This window comes from Somniosus microcephalus, chromosome 8, assembly GCF_052327205.1.
Source record: "Somniosus microcephalus isolate GS21.2 chromosome 8, FLI_Smic_1.0, whole genome shotgun sequence".
NCBI classification, from domain to species: domain Eukaryota; kingdom Metazoa; phylum Chordata; class Chondrichthyes; order Squaliformes; family Somniosidae; genus Somniosus; species Somniosus microcephalus.
In genome coordinates, this window is record NC_140994.1 from 52,670,964 (window position 1) to 52,695,064 (window position 24,101).

General features: G+C 43.4%; 1 protein-coding gene across 4 annotated transcripts in view; it reads right to left on the bottom strand.

Moving 5' to 3' along the window:
• Positions 1-360: 360 nt before the first annotated feature.
• Positions 361-24,101, bottom strand: part of stk32c (serine/threonine kinase 32C) — a 462,283-nt gene continuing 438,542 nt past the window's right edge. For 2 of the 4 annotated variants that reach the window (XM_085994722.1, XM_085994725.1), the window contains 5 exons: positions 9,312-9,437; positions 8,973-9,104; positions 7,695-7,762; positions 6,535-6,612; positions 361-2,046 (listed from right to left, as the gene is read on the bottom strand). In XM_085994722.1, the coding sequence (XP_085850848.1) occupies positions 1,908-2,046; positions 6,535-6,612; positions 7,695-7,762; positions 8,973-9,104; positions 9,312-9,437 (543 nt within the window). In that variant the 3' untranslated portion in view covers positions 361-1,907. Of the gene's footprint in view, positions 2,047-6,534; positions 6,613-7,685; positions 7,763-8,972; positions 9,105-9,311; positions 9,438-24,101 lie in introns of all 4 variants that reach the window. The other 2 variants (XM_085994723.1, XM_085994726.1) reach the window with 2 other exon arrangements.

The following is a 24,101-nucleotide window of genomic DNA, read 5'->3' on the forward strand; positions in this document are numbered from 1 at the left end:
GTGGGTCTGAGGAGCAAGGATTTTCACTACTGGTATGGATAGAACAGGTTGGAACAGGTGAGAACCTTGAGATGGGGAGGGAAACAGGACAACTATTTAAGACATTTCAAACATTTTAAAATTGTATTTTTATACATATAGACACACATACGATTATATGAAAATAGAACCCATTCATATTAAGAGATAAATTGGGAAAATATGGTTTTAAAAAGGATTTCAGTTTTCTGAAGTGATCTTAGGTAGTTTCCATCGTATAAGATTCAGACGATTTAACATACTGTATGTTAAATTCAGCTATCCAAGTTATATTCTGGCTGTTTGAAAGAGATTTTTTTAAAATAAACAGCGAAAGCTCAATTACTGTTATGTACAAGAACCAATTTATTTCCAAGTTTTTTTTTCCAATACAGCAAGAAACTGGATCATGCTCCATTTCTTTAAATATTAAAAATTCAACATCTCAGTACTACAGAGATACAGCCTTTTCTTGAAAAGTTTGTTAACATTGCACTTTTGCACATATTTTCAAGGACCAGAATTCAGTCCAAAACAATGTATTATTCATGCAACAAAAATACATAAATAACATTTGAATACATACAGTAGGTTTTTAAAATATAATTTACCGTTTGTCATTATTTCTGACAGGTATCTTCAAGTAAGTTGAGCTATGTGACTGCTGACATTCCAAGGTAGAAATTCCAATCAGCAAATTTTGTACATGAACACCTAGCATTCTTGTGGGTACTATTTTTTTTACACAGCGTGTTGACCTGCTTATCTTAAACAAATTAACATAAAACCAGCACATACAATAATATAGTACCAGCATGTTAAGTGCTCTGTGGACTTCACCGATTGGAATTTCTAACTTTCTGTCTCATCAAACCTCTTTAAGGTTCTCTTTTACCCATTATAATAGCCTACTATAAAAGCAGCTGTGATACCAAACATCAGTAATGCGTATTGTATTAATTTTCCTACTTTGCTAATACACTTTGTAGCTGATCACGCCGTATGTCATTCAAAGCGATAGTATACACTGGATATGACAAATCGAATATTAATAGCATTTCAAGCCATTTAGTAATATGCTAATGAAATATAGCTAATTGCATGTTATACATGAAAATGTCAGTGCTATAAAAGCTTTGGCCTCCTTGCCCATAGGTTGTGCCTGCACATTTGAAACTTTTTTGGAAATATTGTAAGCTTCTGTATGAAAATTTGGTTTAATAATACTTGTTCCTATCAAAGCTCTCCACATAAAACTGTGGATACACAACAGCGCTGTCACTATTTACACACAAAATCTTCCAGTTCTCTGTTCCCCCTCCCGCCCTGTATGAAAGATTCTGAAGCTATAGAAACCATTGTTTAATTATTTCTATTGTATGATAATGTAGTCCAACAGTGTTTTGTAATTTTCTTTTGTTCTAGTAAAATGATTGTAAATTGTTAATCTGCTTTTAAGTCAAATTTGTATGAAGATTACGATGTTTTATTAGTAAGGACCATTGCATGTAAAGATTTTCACATACTAATAGCAAGACACTAACAAAGCACAAAAAACTAAATGAGAAATACAGATTTAACTTGTTTTAAATATTCAACATCCTATTAAATTGATGACATAATGTGCCATTATATGGTTGCATAGAGAAGATCTACCATTCAGTTCTTAAGAGAATCAACCTGTCTATTTTCCAGTACTTTTTCTTAAAATATACGAAATAAATTCACTGAGCAATTTTTTGTTGTTGTAGTTCACTGGATAGCCAGAGATCGTGCCATGGATCTTTTTTTTTCCAAACGTCGTTGAAAGCTTTGTTAAGCTCATTAGCCCAGTGAAGCAGCCTGAGAAACATTAAGACAGATGGAAAGAGCAGCCTGACCTGTTAGTCCTAGCTGCTGCTTATTGAAGAACACACTGAACTACACATGTGCAGGTTTCCACTTTCACCTTCCTCTTCAGCAACTGCTTCTGCCTTTGCTTCAGCCTTTGATACAGATGCTGTCGGTTCCTCTGGCCTCTTTTTCAACCTATGCACGGTTTTTAAATGTAGGAGATAACGGAAAGTATGTTACCATTGGGAGCCTGCACCACACGCTTTTGATAACATACGTGGGAATGGTAAAAATCCAGATTTGTGTGGTATAATACATATGATCTTCAGTCAGACAACCTTAAATCCATTGACACTGAAATGATCCAATTCATTCATTTTATACATATATTTATATATACACACATATACTAATCAAGTCCACCAATAAATTAAAGTGAGGAGGCTGAGTGACACATGGATGATTTGGCTTTGTTCAGTTGAATTTATACAGCCGTTTTTGTTTCCAAACAAGTTTAAAGCTAAAGAGAAACTAAACTCCACTGCTGGAATCATTCTTGCCATAAATTACTGTTAGTTCCACTTGGTTTCTGTGAATGTGCCTTGTTTTTTACTTCTCTGGCCAGAGCTTTCTGTGCTCACTTACGCAGGTGACCTGGCTAACCATGACCCTTTTCCTGCTAAAGGATCCCTCAGAGACCTTACAGTTCAGTTCTTGTGCCCATGACAGAATTTAAACGTAAGCAACCAAACTAAAAATTGTTTTCATAGTTTGTGCTTGACCCACAAAGGAGTTAAAGTTCAGCAGTTGTCTGGATCAATGTTTCTACATTGTGTGAGAAAATTAATAATTTAATGCAGCCAACATGAAATTCTAGAATTTGCTTATCAATTATGTGAAAATACAATGTCATGGCAACCCAGCAAAATTGGTGAACATGCTACGTTTTGTGGCTTTACCAATATTTGCATGGTGCTTGCTCCCTTTATAGAGCGCATAATTCATCAAGGTTGAAAACTTCAGATCTAGGCAATATTGCCAAGAGTAGTCACGGCACACAGTGAAATAATGAGACATTTTGATGTGAAAGATATATAAATGCAAGCATTATTACAGTTTAGGGGTGGGATTTTCTATGATGGCTTGTGCTGCTGTATCAATAATTAGTGCTATCACAGCACTAACCCTTTCCAGTTTGAAGAATTCAAATCTAACCATTGGGGAACAATTTGATGAATTTGTAGTTTCCCCCTCCCCGGCCAAAATTGTTCAAAATATCCTCAATACATCAACTAAAAAATAATCACAAACATCCAGACTCTATAATGATGTTCAAATATGGTATAATTCAAATCTATAGGCCTGATTAAAAAGGGTGACAGATCATTGCCAGTCCAGTCTGCTACAGTATTATCTTAGGGATAAAAAATTTGAGTAGAGAAAGAAAAAAGCCTTGCATTTATATAGCATCTTTCACGACATCAGGAAGTCCCAAAGCGCTTCACAGCCAATGAAGTATTTTTGAAGTGTAGTCACTGTTGTACTGTAGGAAACACGGCAGCTGATTTGCACACAGCAAGCTCCCACAAACAGCAATGAGATAATGATCAGATAATCTGTTTTAGTAATGTTGATTGAGCGATAAATAATGGCCAGGACACCAGGGATAACAAGGGTGCACCAGTGATGAAACACTAATTTGTTATTATAAACCTAATGCTGCAATGCCAGTGACTTATAACAGGCTTTCAAGGTATTACAGTTTTAAAGAATTTATTTTGTTTTAACAATCAACCTCAAACCACTGCTTTCCACTTTTCTGTTCTATTGATATTTAAAACCAAATTATCAAGGTAAACCCTGTATTTTGTTGATGTGTGTGGGTTACAGTTTAACGGGAGTCTGAAAAATCCCACGCCCTAGAGAGGGCTGTACTACAATGGTGCATTTACAAATTAAATAACACAAATTAAATAACATCTCCTTTCTTCTCTTTAATTCATTTTGTTTTACTGTCTAGGTTTATTCAGGGAGATGTTGAGAAGATAACGTTAGCAAAATCTGAACTGTGGACAAAATTATTCATTTAGATTATGTTTTTTGCTGGACTGCAGATCCTGACAGAAATGAGATAAGATCAAGTTTGGTTTAATCTAGGCCCTGCCTCACTGGGGTCTCACTCATTCTCTGCTCCCTTGCCCCAATCTTAATACAATTCAGATGTTACCACTGTTATTAGGACCACACAATTTAGACAAACACCTACAGTTCCAACCACAGAGTTAACTAATAGGTTTAAAGGTAAGCAAATATAGTAAAGTATCTGGAAACTGGAGGCTCATTTTTAACCTTATGGTTATTTTAGAAAAAATGTTAAAACTAAACTTTTAAATAAATATTTCTAAGAGCACTGCAACTTTAAGCTAGTTTGAGCATTAAAGGGGAAAGTAATGCTGGTCTGAGTATTGTGAATGGTAGGTATTTACCCCTCAATGAGGCTCAGGTACTTTTCACCTATTTTCCAAATATTGTATATTCTCTTCGACAATGTTACTCCATGGAGGCAGTTCAGCAATTCATACAGTGAACAAATACAGAAGATGAAAACTCCTGTATATTACAGAGTTGCCTCCATCAGCAAGTGCACCATGGGCAACAATCCTGCAGTATAAGTGATCCCGCACTCTCAGCACTGTCGGCAGGGAAACTCTCCGAGAGTTGGGGTATTGCTCTCTACCTCCAAGCAGAAGTGTCATTGCCAGCAGAAGTAAATAGCTAATGCTGACAGTGTTTGGCATCAGATCACTCTCAGCCAACTCAGACATACCAGCAATGGCCTGCGCAAACTTTCCTGTGACATTGCAGAAGGTTTACGGCTAGACTGGCAAGATTAAGACTATGATTTTGCATAAACTGCACATACGCAAGATTTTCATATGAACATTAGCGTTAAAGTCATGTTCATGGTGTTAGAGAAATTCACGTTTGCAGTTTCCTGCTGTCATAAAATTTATCCTGCAGTATAAAGAGTGCAAATTTGGCACAACACAAATCTGCACAGATATGGAGACATATAAAATAGATACAAGTGGCATCCTTGGAATACCACTACTTCTCATCATTGACATTAGTTTAATCAGTATGTTTCCAGGCCAATTTTTGGCAGTTTTTTTTTAACCTTGCAGATTCTACACAGTATCTGCTACAATTTAGGAAATGCTTGTCGCAAAGTGGGGGTTGGGGGTGTGGGTGGGGGGGTTGTGGTGGGGAGGGGGGCAAAGGAGGCAGCCCAACATACAGTAGGCCTGTTACATTGACACTAATGATAAAAAGCAATGTCATCTCAACATATTTGCTTCATTGTTGAGCTAATGAAATGGAGAATATTTAGGACTCCAGGGAGCAATTTCTAAATTGGAATATTTGGAAAATGATGTATTTAAACAAAACAATATCCTCAGTTCATTTCAGGGTAATAACTAAGGCTGTATATTTGTCAAGGTGTCACAGGTCCCATAATTTTAATGTTCATCTGGCTCCATCTTACTTTCTTCAGACATATCTTAAATAGGCATATTTAATTGTGTGAGAGGTACACTAACTCTGATATGGATTCAGATATGAAGGGAAATGTTTGGGGTACATCTATAAGCAAAAAAAGGGACAATTGAAAATGATAATGGTGAAATAAAATCCTACTGGCAGATTCACCGCTCAAAATAAATTACAGCTAACCTGTAGCTGGAAGTTTCTGAGCTGAGCACGTCTCACTTGTAGTGGTCAGCTAAAAGCTTTATAATTATAATAGGGAGCACTGGGCAAATGGATTGAATGTAGAAATTTTGAATGGGTCCAATTTAGAAATGTACCCTCAAGCAATTCCTTTTGAATATAAATCCATGATAGCATTAATGCAGCTCACACATGCAACAGAAGGTGCTTATTTCAGATTGCCCAGGCAGAAAGCACCTGCAGAGGGACAGAATGTGGTAAGCCTGCACCTTCCAAGGCCTACGACCACTCCCCTCCTTAAACCTGGGACACTGACACAACTGCTCTGTGGTCAGGATGGTAGCTTGTCCCTCCCACCCTGAAGCATTCTTCCCAAGGTTCATACAGGCCTGCTGAACCAAAGGTCAGCCAGCAGCCTCTCAACTGATGGTCTTCAGAGAGAAGAGATACAGTCAACTGGGACAACCCTGGACTCCCCTCCCAACACAGGGAGAAGATTTTCAGCAACAAGACCCCAAATGTAGCAGTTGTTGCCTGAAACAACCCAGCAAGGAAGCAGCACCCACATCCAATGCAATGCCACCAGCGCTATAAATTGCTGTTGTGTTTGTATAAAAAAAATTCAGAAAAATAGATTTGGTTTCGCTATCAAAAAATTTGTCTCGGGCTTTTCTTGATTATTACGATGAACTCCGTGACTTTTGGTGTTTTATCACAACTAAACCAGGATTTCGCCACAAATGTACCATGACAAAAATTACAATTTTCAGTGCTTATCCATAGAGGTACCTTCTCCTTTAGCATTTTCATGGGTACAACCTGCTTTCTGCATTGTGTAAGGGCATTTTGTCCAGTTTATTCAGAGTTTTGCAGGACTAAATCAACAGTAGCAAAGACTGACAAACATAAAGACCTGTTGTGCCTTTCCAAAGATTAAACCAGTGTCATTACCATTTTCTAAAAGGAAGACAGCTGCCAGTCCAAACTGTTGGTTTTGATCTTGGTAAAACTTTGCACTGATTTTTCTCCCTAGGCATTTAAAAATATTTACGGTGAAATAAATCTGAAGATGGATTCACACAAAGAATACTGCTGCTATCATTGAGCCAGTTTAATTTTACAAAAACAGTTGGGGTTGATCTGATCAACCAACCTGTAGTGACGTTTCAATCCTTTTATTGCCCCCCAAAAAATTGTTTCACATGCTGATTAGAATAGGCTGCACTGCTGGTAACCTAGTATTGGTGGTGGTAACCAGGAGCCGTGCTAACGCCACTGCTGACCTGATTTTCGACCTGCCAGTAGTGGTAAAATATCTTAAATACCAGTTGCTCAATTTTACTCCTATTGTGAGCATCAGTGGCAGAATAGAGTGGGTCAGCAGTCATACAGCCCTCCCATTTTATTATCCCCTTTGTGTATACGAACAAGGGTGAGTTGGGAACTGGTTTGACCCCTACCAAAAAAGCTAGTTCACCCTAAGCACCTCTCGCCATGAGCACAACCTAGAATCCTGTTCTCCTCAGAACTAGGCTCCAGCTGCGTTGTGACACAAAGTAACAGTAAAAGTACAAACCATGCAAAACAAAATACTTACCCTTTAGAATGCGCCAAATGCAATCTGGCTGCAGCCATGTGAAATGGCTGTTCCAATGCAGGAAGTCCACTAATTTGCTATTTACATTTAACCCTGGTAGATATAACAACAACTTGCATTTACTGTATATAGTGCCTTTAAGTAATAACCGTCCCAAGGCGCGTCACAGAAGCATTATCAGACTTTTATGTTGCAGCAGATTCACCACTGGTGTTCCCGGTGATAAATCCACTATGCTCCACCATGGGAGAAATTCCCATTGGAACATTTTTCTTAGTTGTTTGTCCTTACAAATGTGTCAAATTAAAAACTGTTTCATTCAAATAAATTTTTAATATGTTACAAAATAAAAGTTTTTCTGAATGGTATTAAATAAAATCGCTTGGATGAATTAGCAGTCTCGGGGCAGGGACGGGGTCAGGTCTGCGTTCAGACAAGTGCCATCTTCCTGTGCTTCAGCTTCATTTGTTCTGTAGCTTTAAGATTAATGATAAAATGCTCTTACCATACTTACTTTTCTCTGTTGAAGATCATAAACTCTTGTCTCACTACTTCTAAACACTCCTGGAGATACTCATTATCCTTTCAGAGAAATAAAAAGAACAATTACCAGAATTTACAAATTCCAATGGTCAAAAGAATTCTAGCTGAACGTGTGCAGTGATTGTGCCACAGATTGTTACACTGTTAAATTCTGGATCCATCACTTGTTGTTTTATTAAATATCATGTAATAAGAACTGACCTTGGATGATACAGGGCTATAGGCAAAGTATTCAGCTGCAACAGTCACTGTGGCAAGCAAGAATGTGTTTTTCCTTCCACGTTTCGTGAAGTAGACAGTAGAAGCCTGTACAAATCCCCTCAGAGCCTCATTCCAGCAGACAGAATGTGTTTTCTTGGACTATGTAACTATACTTAACATTGGCCCAGTACTTCGGGTCCCAACGCGTGAGTAAGGACGGGGTACTCATGCGTGGACCCGATGGAAGTGCCGGTTTCTTGCATGCACAGCGCATGCGCGGGAAACCGGCATTTCCTCCAAGGGGTTCAGAGGTCCAGGACTCTGCGCGCACGCGTTGAACTTCCTTCTTTTTTACAGGTTTGCCCGTGTGTAAGGGCCTCAACTTTTTAGAAATGTAAAAAGACGTAAGGACTTGATTCTTTAAGGTAAGTGGTCTATTATTTAAAATTATAACATTTTTTCCACAGCTTTATTGTTTTTAAGGACTTTACAGTAAGGTAAGTGTATTTTTAGACCCGATTTTTAAAAAAATTATTTTTTTCAAATATTTGATTAATTGTTTAAAATAGTTTTTTAAAGTTATTTATAGTTCATTTAATTAGTGGGATGTTTTTAAAAATTTTATTTAAAGTTTAAGTAGTGTTTTGGGCGCCCGTAGTTTTCATGAGTTTGACAGTTCTTACTATCAAACTCATGAATGAAGTTTTCCCTCCCCTGATTGGCTGCACAGTGCTCACCTGATCCCAGCCGGCACATCGAACTAACTATGCCGCTGGATCAGGCAAGCACAGCGCGCCGACAGCTGAACCGGGCCAGTGACAGGAATTCCAAGCAGGCCCAGGCTTCAGCTGTCGGCGCGCTGGGTAAGTGCACATTGGGGGTTTGCACGCGCGGCAAGCCCCCGAACCTAATTTCTGGGCCATTAATGTAATAGGTGCAGATACACATATATACTGTGTCTTAGTATGAGTTAGTTTGTATCATAATGAGAAACTTCTGTGTAGATGGGCTTTTTAAGCACACCTTCACCCATCACATGAAGACTTACTGACTGGGAGCTATCCTTGCTGTTGTCTCTGGATTTGTTCTTCGCCAGCCTTTTCTTCTTTTTGTGCAGTGGTCTTGACTCTAAAATCATTTCTTCCAGTTCAAACGTAGGGTCACAGTGCAGCCGACCTTTCTGTTTAAATGGTAGATTGTTACTGATTAAACCAGTCTTGCTTCCCAAGCTGATTGTGGGAATTTACATTGTATACTTTTTTACATATTTAACAGTAAACTTCCATGCAAGAGGATTGGCAGGTTACAGTATGTATTTTAATCATTTAGTTCCAACAGCAGCATTTAGAGTGTTCTTGCACTGGGGCAGGTGGTTTTCTTTGCTTACGTTTGGAACGAAGCCAGGTTCCATCTTCTTCTGGTGGACAACATCCCAGCTGACATCGGATAAGTAAGAGCAGTTCTGAATATCTGAAAGGCTGGAGAGCCGGTGCTCAGGTTTGACGGTAAGTAACTAGAAACAAAGACAGCACTGCTAACTTAGGATTTTGTTAATGTTGCAGCTTTATTTATCAATTACATCTTGTTAAAACTGATTCTTCTTTTCATAAACAAATCACTAGTCCACAGTTAGGCCAGCCTCTGGGGGCTTTTTGCTATATCATTTACTTCTCTTTCTCCCATTCTTTCTGTCAGAAGCACATGACGATCCTACTTCTGCTACTATAGTAATGGACTGATTACAAGATCCTCCCACTCATGTTCAATTTCCTCCACGGCCTTACCCTAGCTCTGTGATCTCCTCAAGTAGAATGTTGATGCACACACCCTCCGCTCCTCCAATAACAGGTCAGTCCTCATTCCTCACTCTTTCTGGAACACCATCTGTAGCTGTTCTTTCAGTCACTATGCCTCTGTACGCTGGAATTCCCTCCAAAAGCCTCCCTTTGCCCAACCTCCTCCAACCTTTGCATTTCCAACTTATTTTCTCCTGTTCAATATCTGGTCTTTGTTATGAAATGTTGTTCTCTACATGAGAAGTGTGATCGAGATATAAATTGTAGTTGTCATTGTTACAGAATCTGAACTTCACTCATGTACAAGTACAAAAATTCCTGTCCTTGTTCACTTAACAAAATGGTTTATTTGAAACAGGTTAACAATTTCAATTGAACACTGGAATTTCACCAATCTACACTCAACACCTGGGAGCGCTCACAAAAATTTAAAAATATTCTGGTTAACTTTGGTTAACTCTTGATTAAAGAAGAAATGGGGCAGTTCTCCCAGTGTTCGTGAGCAATATTTATCTCTCAACTATAAAACAACAGTAACTATACTTCCAAAGTTATTAATTGGCAATGAAGTGATTTGCGATGGACTGAGGGTGTGAAAAGCACTATTAAATGACGGTTTTATTCTTTCTATTAAACAACTTGGACCATATCTAACTGAATGATTGAACTCAGATTTGGCAGTAAGATTGTTGAATCAGCTGAGTAAATATCTATAACTGTTCAATTCAGCTTCCTTTCACTGTCACAATTTGCAGATGATATTAAAATAGGAGGCATAGTAAATAATTCAGAGCACCAAAGAAAGCTGAAAGCAAATACAGTAAACTCTTTCTTATCCGGCACCTATGGGACCAGGATGGTGTCGGTTGATGAAAAATTCTGGATAACAGAAAGATAGGCTATTTTTAACACAAACAAAAATAAAAACTACTAACTCGGCCACCGCGGGAGACTTGGACTTGGCAAAACGAGTGCTGGATGGATTCGGCAAGATTACCGGTTATCTATTTTGCCGGTTATTAAAGAATTCCGGATGATTAAGTGCCGTTTAAACAAGAGTTTACTGTACTGATAAGATGGCGGGATGGGCAAAAATAGTGGCAGATGGAATAGAAACATAGAAACAGAGATGATAAGTGCAGGAGTAGGCCAATCAGCCCCTCGAGCCTGTTCCGCCATTTAATGATCATCTAAATTCAGTACCCTGTCCCTGCTTTCTCCCCATATCCCTTGATGCCTTTAGCCTTAAGAAATATATCTAACTCCTTCTTGAATATATTTAATAAGTTGACCTCAACTGCCTTCTGTGGTAGAGAATTCCACAGGTTCACCACTCTCTGGGTGAAGAAATTTCTCCTCATCTCAGTCCTAAATGGCTTACCTCTTATCCTTAGACTGTGCCCCTGGTTCTGGACTCCCCTGCCATCAGGAACATCCTTCCTGCATCTAGTCTGTCTAGTCCTGTTAGAATTTTATAAGTTTCAGTGAGATCCCCTCTCATTCTTCTAAACTCTAGCAAATATAAGCCTAATCGACCCAATCTCTCTTCATACGTCATTCCTGCCATCCCAGGTATCAGTTTGGTGAATCTTCGCTGCACTCCCTCCATGGCAAGAACATCCTTCCTCAGATAAGGCGACCAAAACTGCACACAATACTCAAGGTGTGGTCTCACCAAGGCCCTGTACAACTGCAGCAAGACATCCTTGCTCCTGTACTCGAATCTTTTCGCTATGAAGGCCAACACACCATTTGCCTTCTTAACTGCCTGCTGCACCTGCATGCTTACCTTCAGCGACTGGTGCACAAGGACACCCAGGTCTCGTTGCATTTCCCCTTTTCTCAATCTATTGCCATTCAGATAATAATCTGTCTTCCTGTTTTTGCCACCAAAGTGGATAACTTTGCATTTATCCACATTATACTGCCATGCATCTGCCCAATCACCCAACCTGTCCAAATCATACTGGAGTTTCTCTGCATCCTCCTCACAGCACACACGCCCACCCAGCTTTGTGTCGTGAGGCAAAAAAATCGAAGTGGACTTTGAGTAAGAAGGGCTGTGTGATGTGAAAGAGCAGAGAGATTTGGGGCTTCAGGTTTGCAAGGCATTAAAGGCAGCACCTCAAGTAGATAAAGCCATAAAAAAGTTAACGAAATATTGGGTTTTATGGAAAAAAAACATGGAGTATAAAAGCTGAGATGTAACGATGAATCCATGTAAGACCACAGTTTGAGTGCTGTGCAGTTTGGAGGCCCACACTACAGGATGTTGAGGTAATTGAGGTGGTGAAGTACAGATTCATTAAGATGCTGCCCAGTAAGAGGAAATGCAAATATGAAGAAAAACTTAAAGATTGGACACACTAACATCCCACAAACAGCAATGAGACAAATTACCAGGTAATCTGTATGAGCGATAAATGTTGACCAGGACACTAGGTTAATTACCCTGTTTTTCTCCGAATAGTGCCATGGGATCTTTTACATTCACCCAAGCAGGCAGATGGGGCCTCGGCTTAATATCTCATCCAAAAGACAGCACTTCCAACAGTGTAGCACTTCCACAGTACTGCAGCCCAGATTACATACTCAAGTCTCTGGTGTGGGACTATGAACACATAACCTTCTGACTCAGAGGCAAGAGTGTTACCACTGAGCCAAGGCTAACACTTTGAAAAATAAGTAAAATAGAGAGAATGAAGAGTCAAAAGAAGCTATGGAAAAAAGGAAGACAGGAACTACTAAAGCATTTAAGCTTATTAATTTGATATTGTTTTGCAGTGTTTATTTTAGTTATATGTGGTATAATTATTTAGTTATTATGTGGTAAATATTACAGCAGTAATATTAATGCTACTCCTGAAATCAGAGTATCTTTATTTATGCAGTATTGCAATAAATGAGCTGGTGTATGAGTCTCTGCACTCCTAACAAAGAATCTATAACTTACTGGAAGTTAACAAACTGAATTTATTGTCTAAGAACTTTACAAAACAAGAAACTACAGGAGAAGCTCAAAACAGGTCTTTTCTCTTTCAATCCACACGAGGACTGGCTGACCCCGCCCTCTACCTCTGACATCATGACGTCATCACGTTTCCCGCCGAAGGGGACGTCACGTGACCCACATGATGACGTCATCGCGTCAGATCGCGATGTTGTCGATCTAGCTCTGTTTAACCAGAGCCAACTTGAAAGGTAATAACATTGGTTACAGACAATTAATGCTAGAGGTAATAACATTGGTTACAGACAATTATGTAAGTCACTGTAAGAGTCTCTTAGTGGTTTTGCCACACTGGTAACTTAAAAATTAGCTAGCACAGGGAGACGGCAACATCAATAAAATTTCATGTACAATGTAACTATTTTTAAAATGCTTATGAAATATTTGAATCTGTACAACAACAATCATCCGATTAAATTAAAGCATTTGCTTCTTTCTAAGCTCCAAAGCGCAGGCCCATCACAGGAGAGCTATACTTTAGTTCTCCCTATATGAAGTGTAAAATTGAAATCAGTGCATGATCTTTGCAGCATGGATGTAACTTATGTGCCAGGCTTCAATGGGGCTTTAAATAAATTAGGTCAGCATACCCCTGAAATAGTGCAAAAACAATATTAAATCAGGCACAATGGCCCGTATTTTCTGATTGGAGGCTTCCTGCATGCTGAGGCCTCCGATCTGGAAAAATCTACGCCCTTACCTGAGGGCTCCCGAGGTCCGGCCATTTCCGATCCTGGGCCTCTCCACGATGAAATGCGCAGGGTCTTGGTATCCCAGGGGCGCAGGCGGATCGCAAGCGTCCCTGGGATCACGTGGGCCATGGGCAACCAATGAAAGAAGGGAATCTCCCTTCATACTTTTGACAGCTTAGATGTGTCAAAAGTATGAATGGAGATCACTCCAAAAATACATCAAAACATTAAATAAATGTTTTAAAAAACCACGTTCTTAAAATTAGTTAAAATTAACGTTTTTTACGGGACTAAAAATAAACTTACCTTTTTTGAAAGTATTTTAAAATTAAAAATGAGTGAAATTATTTGTTAAACTTTTTTTTAAACTCTTATGCTGGTAAAAGCAGGCCTCATGCTTGCTTTTACCAGGCGTAAGATTTTTAAGGGTTTTCAGCGGGCGGAGGTTCTGCAGAAAGCGGAACACTCCACTCGCAGAGGCCCTTCTCCAGGGCAGGCGTCTGATCTGTCAAGACGATTCTTGACAGATCGGAAGTGCCGGTTTTCAGCGCATGCGCTTCGCATGCCTGAAACCGGCACTTGCGAGGTCCCTACGGGTGTGTACACAGCTCGTACACACCCATAGGCATCGGAAAATACGGGCCAATGTTAACAGACCACAGACCTTCAGGACTTTTCTAAATATAGCAATAAAAATAGAATTTAAACGGAGTGATAGAGATCTTTTGTTCAGGCAAAGTCAAATTAAAGACAAGATAATGGAAAACACTTGTTGGTAATGTGGAATCGCCTCAATATTAGTTAAATTAACACTTCTGAGTTAGTGGTTTCCAAGCACTGAAACATCTGAAGTTTGTCTGCATCTCTCAGGGAAAGCATATCCTGTTTTCAATTCAGTAAATGGAACAGCAATGTATATAAAACATGCCAGTTTTTAAGGTTAAACTCATGAAAAGATATCAAATCATATTCCACAGGCATCAATGAAGAATTTCATTTGTATTGAAGATATTGCATAGCATATGATGCAATGTTAAGTCCAATCTGTATTATTGCTTTTATAATCATTTTTCATTCATTTTGCCAACTATTAAGACAATTTTACTTCTCTCCTAGGTGCTTGCACATCATATTGCAAACATCCTAAGGCAGAGATTGCAATTAAAGATAAGCTGCGAGTATAACCCCAAAACATTTATATGTAGATAATTTGCCGTGGCATTTATAGAAATATGTAGCTCTGCGACTCTGCAAATGTTAACACTTAAAAAAAATCCAAACAAATTTCATGCGGTGGTTTTACTGCCAACAAGGATTCATTCTCCCTTCATCCCATACGAAGCAAGCACGTCAATATTTTGTCCCAAATTTCATTTAAATTACTAGCTGCATGAATCACTGAGACAGTGGTTATTTTTAAAACATCAAAATAAATATAAAAACTGCAGAACGCAGGACCGAGGCTGTGCTCATTGCTTTAGTTCCCAATTCATCACGTCAGACAGCAAATGCCAGAAAAAGTCACCATCCAATTAAAGGAAGGTGTGAGTATATTTTAGCTAAGTAATCGGTACATCAAGAGTTGCTTGCAGATTTATTACCTCACAATAGGAAAGTACTTCCAAAAGTGTGGCAATATGATCCATAGTTCCACTGTACCAGCGATACAACAAATGATTCTCATCAAGCCAATTCTTAATTGTTCCAGTAATATTACAGATGAGATGCCAGCAATTGAAGATGATTCACAGAGAATGGCTGTGTACATATTTTTTGCTTGGCATTATACCATCAACAGCTAATTAGTAACTATATTAAATAATAAGAGAAGTAAAGTTGAACCTTGGGGAGTATCATTCAGCAACATATAGAAACACAGAAACATAGAAGATAGGAGCAGGAGTAAGCCATTTGGCCCCTCGAGCCTGCTCCGCCATTCAATGAGATAATGGCTGATCATCCAAATTCAGTACCCTGTCCCTGCTTTCTCCCCATATCCCTTGATCCCTTTAGCCTTAAGAAATATATCTAAATCCTTCTTGAATATATTTAATAAGTTGGCCTCAACTGCCTCCTGTGGTAGAGAATTCCACAGGTTCACCACTCTCTGGGTGATGAAATTCCTCCTCATCTCTGTCCTAAATGGCTTACCCCTTATCCTTAGACTGTGACCCGTTTCTGAACTCCCCCGCCATCGGGAACATCCTTCCTGCATCTAGTCTGTCTAGTCCTGTTAGAATTTTATAAGTTTCAATGAGATCCCCTCTCATTCTTCTAAACTCTAGCGAATTGATGCGCTATCAATAACTCAAAAGACTGAGATTAAGTGAGTAATTAACAGGCTTTTATTAACAAGAGAATGAAGGTGTGCCTTGAGTGGTCGACCGGTCCAGAATACAAAGGGGCTGTGGAGCAGTCACCTTTATACCTGGATTCGTGGGAGGAGTCAGCCGAGGCATGTACAGGCATGTACACAGTGGAATACAAACAGTGGTTTACCACATTCACCCCTTGTTTAAAATTGAGTCCGGCGGGGTGAAGTGTATTAAAAGTTAGTGTACTGGAGTCTCTCCGGAGGTCTTGTCTGCCGCTGTGATCGACGTGGCGACGGCAGGGGTAGTGAAGCTTCCGGCGTCGAGTCCCGCGTAGGCTGGGGCACTGGTGTATAGTCCTCGTAGATGTTGAGCGGGTCGCGGGGCCCAGGCCTGCCGTCTGCTGGGGCTGGATATCGGATCGTGGGGGGCGGTGGTAGTGGGTAGTGGGTTACTGCGGCCCCCGAGGGTGCGAGGTCTCTTATGGAGACTGTGTCCTCCCGCCCGTCCAGGTACGCAATGTAAGCATACTGGGGGTTGGCGTGGAGGAGGTCGACCCTCTCGACCAGGGGGTCCGTTTTATGGGTCCTCACGTGTCTTCTCAGTAGGACCGGCCCTGGGGACGTCAGCCATGGCGGTAGCGATGTCCCCGATGTGGACTTCCTTGGGAAGACAAACATTTTCTCATGAGGGGTGGCGTTAGTGGCAGTGCAGAGCAGTGACCGAATAGAGTGGAGCGCATCGGGGAGCACATCCTGCCAGCGGGAGGTCGGAAGGCCCCTAGAATTTAAGGCTAGCAGGGCGGCCTTCCAAACTGTCGCATTCTCTCTTTCCACCTGTCCGTTCCCCCGGGGGTTGTAACTGGTGGTCCTGCTTGTGGCAATACCCCTAGCTAGCAGGTACTGACGGAGTTCGTCGCTCATAAACGATGAGCCCCGGTCGCTATGGATATAGCTGGGGAAACCGAACAGGGTGAAGAGGTCGTTCAGACATTTAATGACCGTGGCACTGGTCATGTCCGGGCAGGGGATGGCGAACGGGAAACGGGAGTACTCATCAATAATATTGAGGAAGTACACACTGCGGTCGGAGGAGGGGAGAGGCCCTTTAAAATCAACGCTCAGGCGCTCGAAGGGGCGAGAGGCTTTTATCAGGTGAGCCCTGTCTGGTCTATAAAAGTGCGGTTTGCAGACTTGGCAGTTCCTGGTCATGGTCCTGACCTCCTCAATGGAGTAAGGCAGGTTGCGGGCCTTGATGAAGTGGAAGAACCTGGTGACCCCCGGGTGGCAGAGGTCATTGTGGAGGGCCCGCAGTCTATCGATCTGCGCGCTGGCGCAGGTGCCACGCGATAGAGCATCCGGGGGTTCATGGAGTTTCCCGGGCCGGTACAAGATCTCGTAGTTGTAGGTGGAAAGTTCGATTCTCCACCTCAAGATCTTGTCGTTTTTGATTTTGCCCCTCTGCTTGTTGTTAAACATGAAAGCAACTGAACGCTGGTCAGTGAGCAGGGTAAATCGTTTTCCGGCCAGGTAGTGCCTCCAATGATGCACAGCCTCCACAATAGCCTGGGCCTCCTTCTCAACAGCGGAGTGTCTGGTCTCCGGGCCCTGGAGGGTTCGTGAAAAGAAGGCCACGGGTCTCCCCGCCTGATTGAGGGTAGCGGCCAGGGCAAAGTCGGACGCGTCGCTTTCCACCTGGAAGGGGATGGATTCGTCCACTGCGTGCATGGTGGCTTTGGCAATGTCTTCCTTGATACGGTGGAAGGCTAAGCGGGCCTCTGCCATCGCGGGAAAAGAGGTGGACTTGATCAGCGGACGGGCCTTGTCCGCATAGTAGGGGACCCACTGGGCGTAATAAGAGAAAAACCCTAGGCACCTCTTCAGGGCCTTGAGGCAGTGGGGCAGTGGGAGTTCCATAAGGGGACGCATCCGGTCGGGGTCGGGGCCGATGACTCCGTGTTCCACAACACAGCCAAGGATGGCGAGGCGGGTTGTGCGGAATATGCACTTCTCCTTGTTATACGTCAGGTTGAGGAGTTTGGCGGTGCAGAGGAATTTTTCGAGGTTTGCGTCATGGTCCTGCAAGTCATGGCCGCAGATGGTCACATTGTCCAGATATGGGAAAGTGGCCTGCAACGCATTTTGATCGACCATCCGGTCCATCTCCCTTTGGAAGACGGAGACCCCGTTGGTGACGCCAAAGGGAACCCTAAGGAAGTGATAGAGGCGGCCGTTTGCCTCAAAGGCAGTATACTGGCGGTCCTCAGGGCGGATAGGGAGCTGGTGGTACGCTGATTTCAGGTCAATGGTCGAGAAGACGCGGTACTGCGCGATCTGGTTGACCATATCAGCTATGCGGGGGAGTGGGTAAGCGTCCAGCAGGGTGTAGCGATTTATTGTCTGGCTGTAGTCGATGACCAGGCGCTGCTTCGCGCCGGTCTTAACGACCACAACCTGGGCTCGCCAGGGGCTGGTGCTGCCCTCAATAATCCCTTCCTTCAGGAGCCGCTCCACTTCAGTTTTAATGAAAACCCTGTCCCCGGCACTGTATCGCCTGCTCTTTGTGGCGATGGGCTTACAGTCGGGGGTGAGGTTAGCAAACAGTGCGGGGGGGGTGACTCTGAGTGTGGAGAGGTTGCACCTGGTGCGCGGCGGGCAATTTGGAAGCTGCTGGCTGCGGACTGTGAGTGGGGGGAGGGGTCCACCGTACGCCATCGTAACACTTTTAAGGTGGCACTGAAAATCTAACCCCAGTAGAACGGCAGCGCAGAGGTCGGGCAGGACCAGAAGTTTAAAATTATCGTACACAGTCCCGTCTACTACGAGTGTCACCACGCAGTAGCCGCCAATGTCCGCCGACTGGGACTCGGAGGCCATAGAAATCCGCTGGTGCGCAGGCAGGACTGGGAGAGAGCAACGCCGCACCATGTCGGGGTGGATGAAGCTCTCCGTGCTCCCAGAGTCAAAAAGGCAGATTGTTTCATGACCATTTACCTTAATGTCCATTGTGGAACTGGCCAGCTGGTGCGGTCTCGCTTGGTCCAGTGTAACGGAGGCCAGCGTAGGGGTCGGAGTGTCGCTGCTGGTATCAGATGAGGCGGTGTTGGGGGCCTGCTGCGTCCCGGCTGTCGTCCAAGATGGCGGCGTCCATGATCCCCATGAGGCTGGAGGCGTCCAAAATGGCTGCTGTTCCGGTGGTTCGCACATGGCTGGGGAGGCCCAAGATGGCGGCCCGCACGGCCCACATGTGGCGCTGCTGGGGTTCGGGGTGGCTTTGGCCCTGCAGACGCTGGCGTAGTGTCCCTTCTTCCCGCAGCCCGAGCAGATCGCATTTTTCGCCAGGCAGCGCGCTCTGGGGTGTTTGGCCTGGCCACAGAAGTAGCATTTCTGGCCTTGGGGCACTGCTGTCTGGCCTTGGGACACTGCTGCGGTAGTTGGGCCGTTGCTGGGATGTGGCTGGGGTGGCACGGCGCTATGAGACTGTCCTACCGTGTCCCAGGCTGTCGTTCCCCGCGGCGTCCACGGTGCAGAGGAGTAGGCATCCATGCCCCGGTAGGCTGCGTCCAATGATAGTGCGAGTTCAGAGGCCTTGTTGAGGTCGAGGTCACTCTGCTCCAACAGTCGCTGTCGGGTGTAATTGGACTTGTGGCCCGCTACAAAAGCGTCCCGGATAAGTTCCTCTGTGTACACGGCGGCTTTTACATCCTTACAACCACAGGCCCGGCCAAGCACAGACAGTGCCTGAAGGTATTCCTCGGTCGATTCCCCAGGTTGTTGTTTTCGACTCCCCAGAAGGTGCCTGGCATACACTTCGTTCACTGGGCGCGTGTACTGGTCCTTGAGGAGCTTGATAGCATCCACGTACGAGGTCGCGTCTTGGATGACCAAGTACACTCGGTGGTTCACTTTGGAGGTCAGGACATCCAGTTTGTCCTCGTCCGATTTGATTGCAGCGGAGGCGGTCAGGAATTTTTCGAAACACCTAAGCCAGTGAGTAAACTTGGTGGATGAGTCCGCCTCCCGATGATCTAAGTCCAGGCATGCTGGTGTGAGGATCTTCTCCATTATAAAAATCTTGTTAATAAAATTGATGCGCTATCAATAACTCAAAAGACTGAGATTAAGCGGGTAATTAACAGGCTTTTATTAACAAGAGAATGAAGGTGTGCCTCGAGTGGTCGACCGGTCCAGAATACAAAGGGGCTGTGGAGCAGTCACCTTTATACCTGGATTCGTGGGAGGAGTCAGCCGAGGCATGTACAGGCATGTACACAGTGGAATACAAACAGTGGTTTACCACACGAATATAAGCCTAATCGACTCAATCTCTCTTCATACGTCATTCCTACCATCCCAGGTATCAGTCTGGTGAATCTTCACTGCACTCCCTCCATGGCAAGAACATCCTTCCTCAGATAAGGCAACCAAAACTGCACACAATACTCAAGGTATGGTCTCACCAAGGCCCTGTACAACTGCAGCAAGACATCCTTGCTCCTGTAATCAAATCCTCTCGCTATGAAGGCCAACATACCATTTGCCATCTTAACCGCCTGCTGCACCTGCATGCTTACCTTCAGTGACTGGTGCACAAGGACACCCAGGTCTCGTTGCACTTCCCCTTTTCCCAATCTATTGCCGGTCAGATAATAATCTGTCTTCCTGTTTTTGCCACCAAAGTGGATAACCTCACATTTATCCACATTATACTGCATCTGCCATGCATCTGCCCAATCACCCAACCTGTCCAAATCATACTGGAGTTTCTCTGCATCCTCCTCACAGCACACACACCCACCCAGCTTTGTGTCGTCTGCAAACTTGGAGATATTACATCTAGTTCCCTCGTCTAGATCATTAATATATATTGTGAATAGCTGGGGTCCCAGCACCGATCCCTGCGGCACCCCACTAGTCACTGCCTGCCACTCGGAAAAAGACCCATTTATTCCAACTCTTTGCTTCCTCTCTGCCAACCAGTTCTCTATCTAAGTCAGTACCTTACCCCCAATCCCATGTGCTTTAACTTTGCACGCCAATCTCTTATGCGGGACCTTATCGAAAGCCTTCTGAAAGTCCAAATACACCACATCCACTGGTTCTCCCTTATCTATTTTACCAGTTACATCCTGAAAAAATTCCAGTAGATTAGTCAAGCATGATTTACCTTTTGTAATTCCATGTTGACTTTGTCTGATCCTGTCACTGTTTTCCAAGTGCTCTGCTATTACATCTTTTATAATGGATTCTAGCATTTTCCCCACTACCGATGTCTGGCTTACCAGTCTATAATTCCCCTTTTTCTCTCTACCACCTTTTTTGAATAGTGGGGTTACATTAGCTACCCTCCAATCCATGGGAACTATTCCAGAGTCTATAGAATTTTGGAAGATGACCAGCAATGCATCTACTATTTCTAGGGCCACTTCCTTAAGTACCCTAGGATGTAGATTATCAGGCCCTGGGGATTTATCGGCCTTCAATCCCGTCAATTTCCCTAACACCATTTCCCTACAAATACTGATTTCATTCAATTCCTCCCTCTCATTAGACCCTATGGTCCCCAAAATCTCTGGAAGGTTATTTGTGTCCTCCTTTGTGAAAACACTAACACACAAGTTAAAAAGTAAAAGTAAATTCCTGCAGTGCTGGATATTTGAAACAAAAGCAGAAAATGCTGCAAACACTCAGGGAGTGAGGTTGGATAGTGCAAAAAATGGGCGTGGGCACCACAATGCGAAATATGCTCACGCCCATTCAAGGAGTGCCGGCAGCACATCAACTTCGTGCTGCCTGCTAATTAAAATGATTGCAATGCATAGATTAGCACTGAATGCGCTGCTGACAGACTTTGTGCTCAGCAGGGCACCGAAGTTTGCGTTGTTCAAGCAGGGCTAGCTTTACTTAAAGTTAGCCTGCTCTTCTTAAAGGCAGTCTGCATCTCTTAAAGGTGAGCTGACTTCTGCGGATGAAAAATGGTAAAAGTGCTTCAGCACCAACCCAAATGGCTCAACAGGCCAGGGAAAGGGCACCATGGGTCTCAGATGCAGCATTCGAGCTTTGTGCAGGGAGTCAACACTGGAAGAGAGGTCCTCTACCTACAGGGGGCCAAGGCCAGGTGGCCCTCCAGAAGGAATGATGTGGGACCAGGTCACAGAGGCGGCCACTGCCAGCAGTGTCACCCCCAGGACCTGGCTCCAGTGCCCAAAGAAGTTTCATGACCGCAGACAAGTGGTCAAGGTCAGTGAATGCATCTTCAAAAGCCATCACAGCAGCAGCAGTGGTGGCGGCAGTGCGGACCTGGGAGGAGCGGCGAGTCGGCGGCGGCGATATAAAGAGAGCCCGAGGTGCAGGTAGGCCCCACAGCAGCAGCAGCGGCGGCGGCAGTGCGGACCTGGGAAGAGTGACGTCAGAAGTTAAAAGTGACGTCGGCACAAGGGGAGGGAGCTGATTGAGGCCAGTGTCGGGAGCGGAGAGAGCGGCGGTACAAGGCTTACCAATCTTACAGACCAGCGGCGACATTGCAGAGCCACGTCACGATTCAAAAAGTGACGCGGGCAAGAGGAAGCAGCTGATTGGGTGAGTACGGCCAGGTGAGTATTTATACTACTCTATAGTTTGACAGTTAAAATTAATAGTTTATAAAGTTTAGAAGGTCTTAATTTTTGTGGATATAGTTTCTAAGATCCCTGTTGTGCTTCGGGGAGTGCTAGTAAACAAGGGCCCTTGAGTATGTAATTTAATTGTAGAGTAATTAGTGGTATTGATTTGAATTAAATTAATTTAAATTAATTAAAGGGTAAGTCATGGCAGGAAAGCTCGGCCCCATGGCATGCTCTTCCTGCGCTATGTGGGAAATCAGGGACACCATGTGTGCGGGAAGTGTATCCAGCTGCAGCTACTGACAGACCGCATTGCGGCACTGGAGCTGCGAATGGATACATACTGAAGCATTCGCGATGCTGAGGACATCGTGGATAGCACGTTTAGGGAGTTGGTCACACCGCAGGTAAAGGCTGCGCAGGCAGGAAGGGAATGGGTGACTACCAGGCAGAGTAGTAGGCGCAGGCAGATAGTGCAGGGATCCCCTGTGGCCATCCCCCTCTGAAACAGATATACCAATTTGCACAGGACGGGAGGAAAAAGACTGGGAGAGCTATAGTGATAGGGGATTCTATTTTAAGGGGAATAGGTAGTCGTTTCTGCGGCCGCAAACGAGACTCCAGGATGGTATGTTGCCTCCCTGGTGCAAGGGTCAAGGATGTCACGGAGCGGCTGCAGGGCATTCTGGAGGGGTAGGGTGAACAGCCAGTTGTCGTGGTGCATATAGGTACCAACGATATAAGTAAAAACTGGGATGAGGTCATAAAAGCTGAATATAGGGAGTTAGGAGGTAAATTTAAAAATAGGACCTCAAAGGTAGTAATCTCAGGATTGCTACCAGTGCCATGTGCTAGTCTGAGTAGAAATAGAAGGATATTTCAGATGAATACGTGGCTGGAGGAATGGTGTAAGGGGGAGGGATTCAAATTCCTGGGACATTCTGGGGGAGGTGGGACCAGTACAAACTGGACAGTTTTCATCTGGGCAGGGCCGGGATCGATGTCCTAGGGGGAGTGTTTGCTAGTGCTGTTGGGGAGGGTTTAAGCTAAAATGGCAGGGGGTTAAGAACCTGTGCAGGGAGACAGAGGAAAGGGAAGCAAGGATAGAAGCAAAAGACAGGAAGGAGAAAAGCAAAAGTGGCAGTTAGAGAAATCAAGGGTTTAAATCAAACATGGCCACAGTAAATAATAATTCTAAAATGGCTCCAGGGTGACCAAGGCTGGGAATTCAACATCCAGGGGTATTCAATATTCAGGAAGGACAGGCAAAAAGGAAAAGGAGGTGGGGTAGCATTGCTAGTAAAAGAGGAGAGTAACACAATAGTAAGGAAGGATATTAGCTCTGATGATGTGGAATCTGTATGGATAGAGCTGAGAAATACCAAGGGACAGAAAACGTTAGTGGGAATTGTATACAGACCCCCAAACAGTAATGCTGAGGTTGGGGATGGCATTAAATGGGAAATTAGAGATGCGTGCAATAAGGCACAGCAGTTATCATGGGTGACTTTAATCTACATATAGATTGGGCTAACCAAATTAGTAAGAATACTGTGGTGGAGGAATTCCTGGAGTGTATATGGGATGGTTTCCTGGACCAATATGTCGAGGAACCAACTAGAGATCAGGCCATTTAGACTGGGTATTATGTAATGAGAAAAGATTAATTAGCAATCTTGTTGTGCGAGGCCCCTTGGGGTGGAGCGATCATAATATGATAGAATTCTTCATTAAGATGGAGAGTGAAGTATTTGATTCAGAGACTA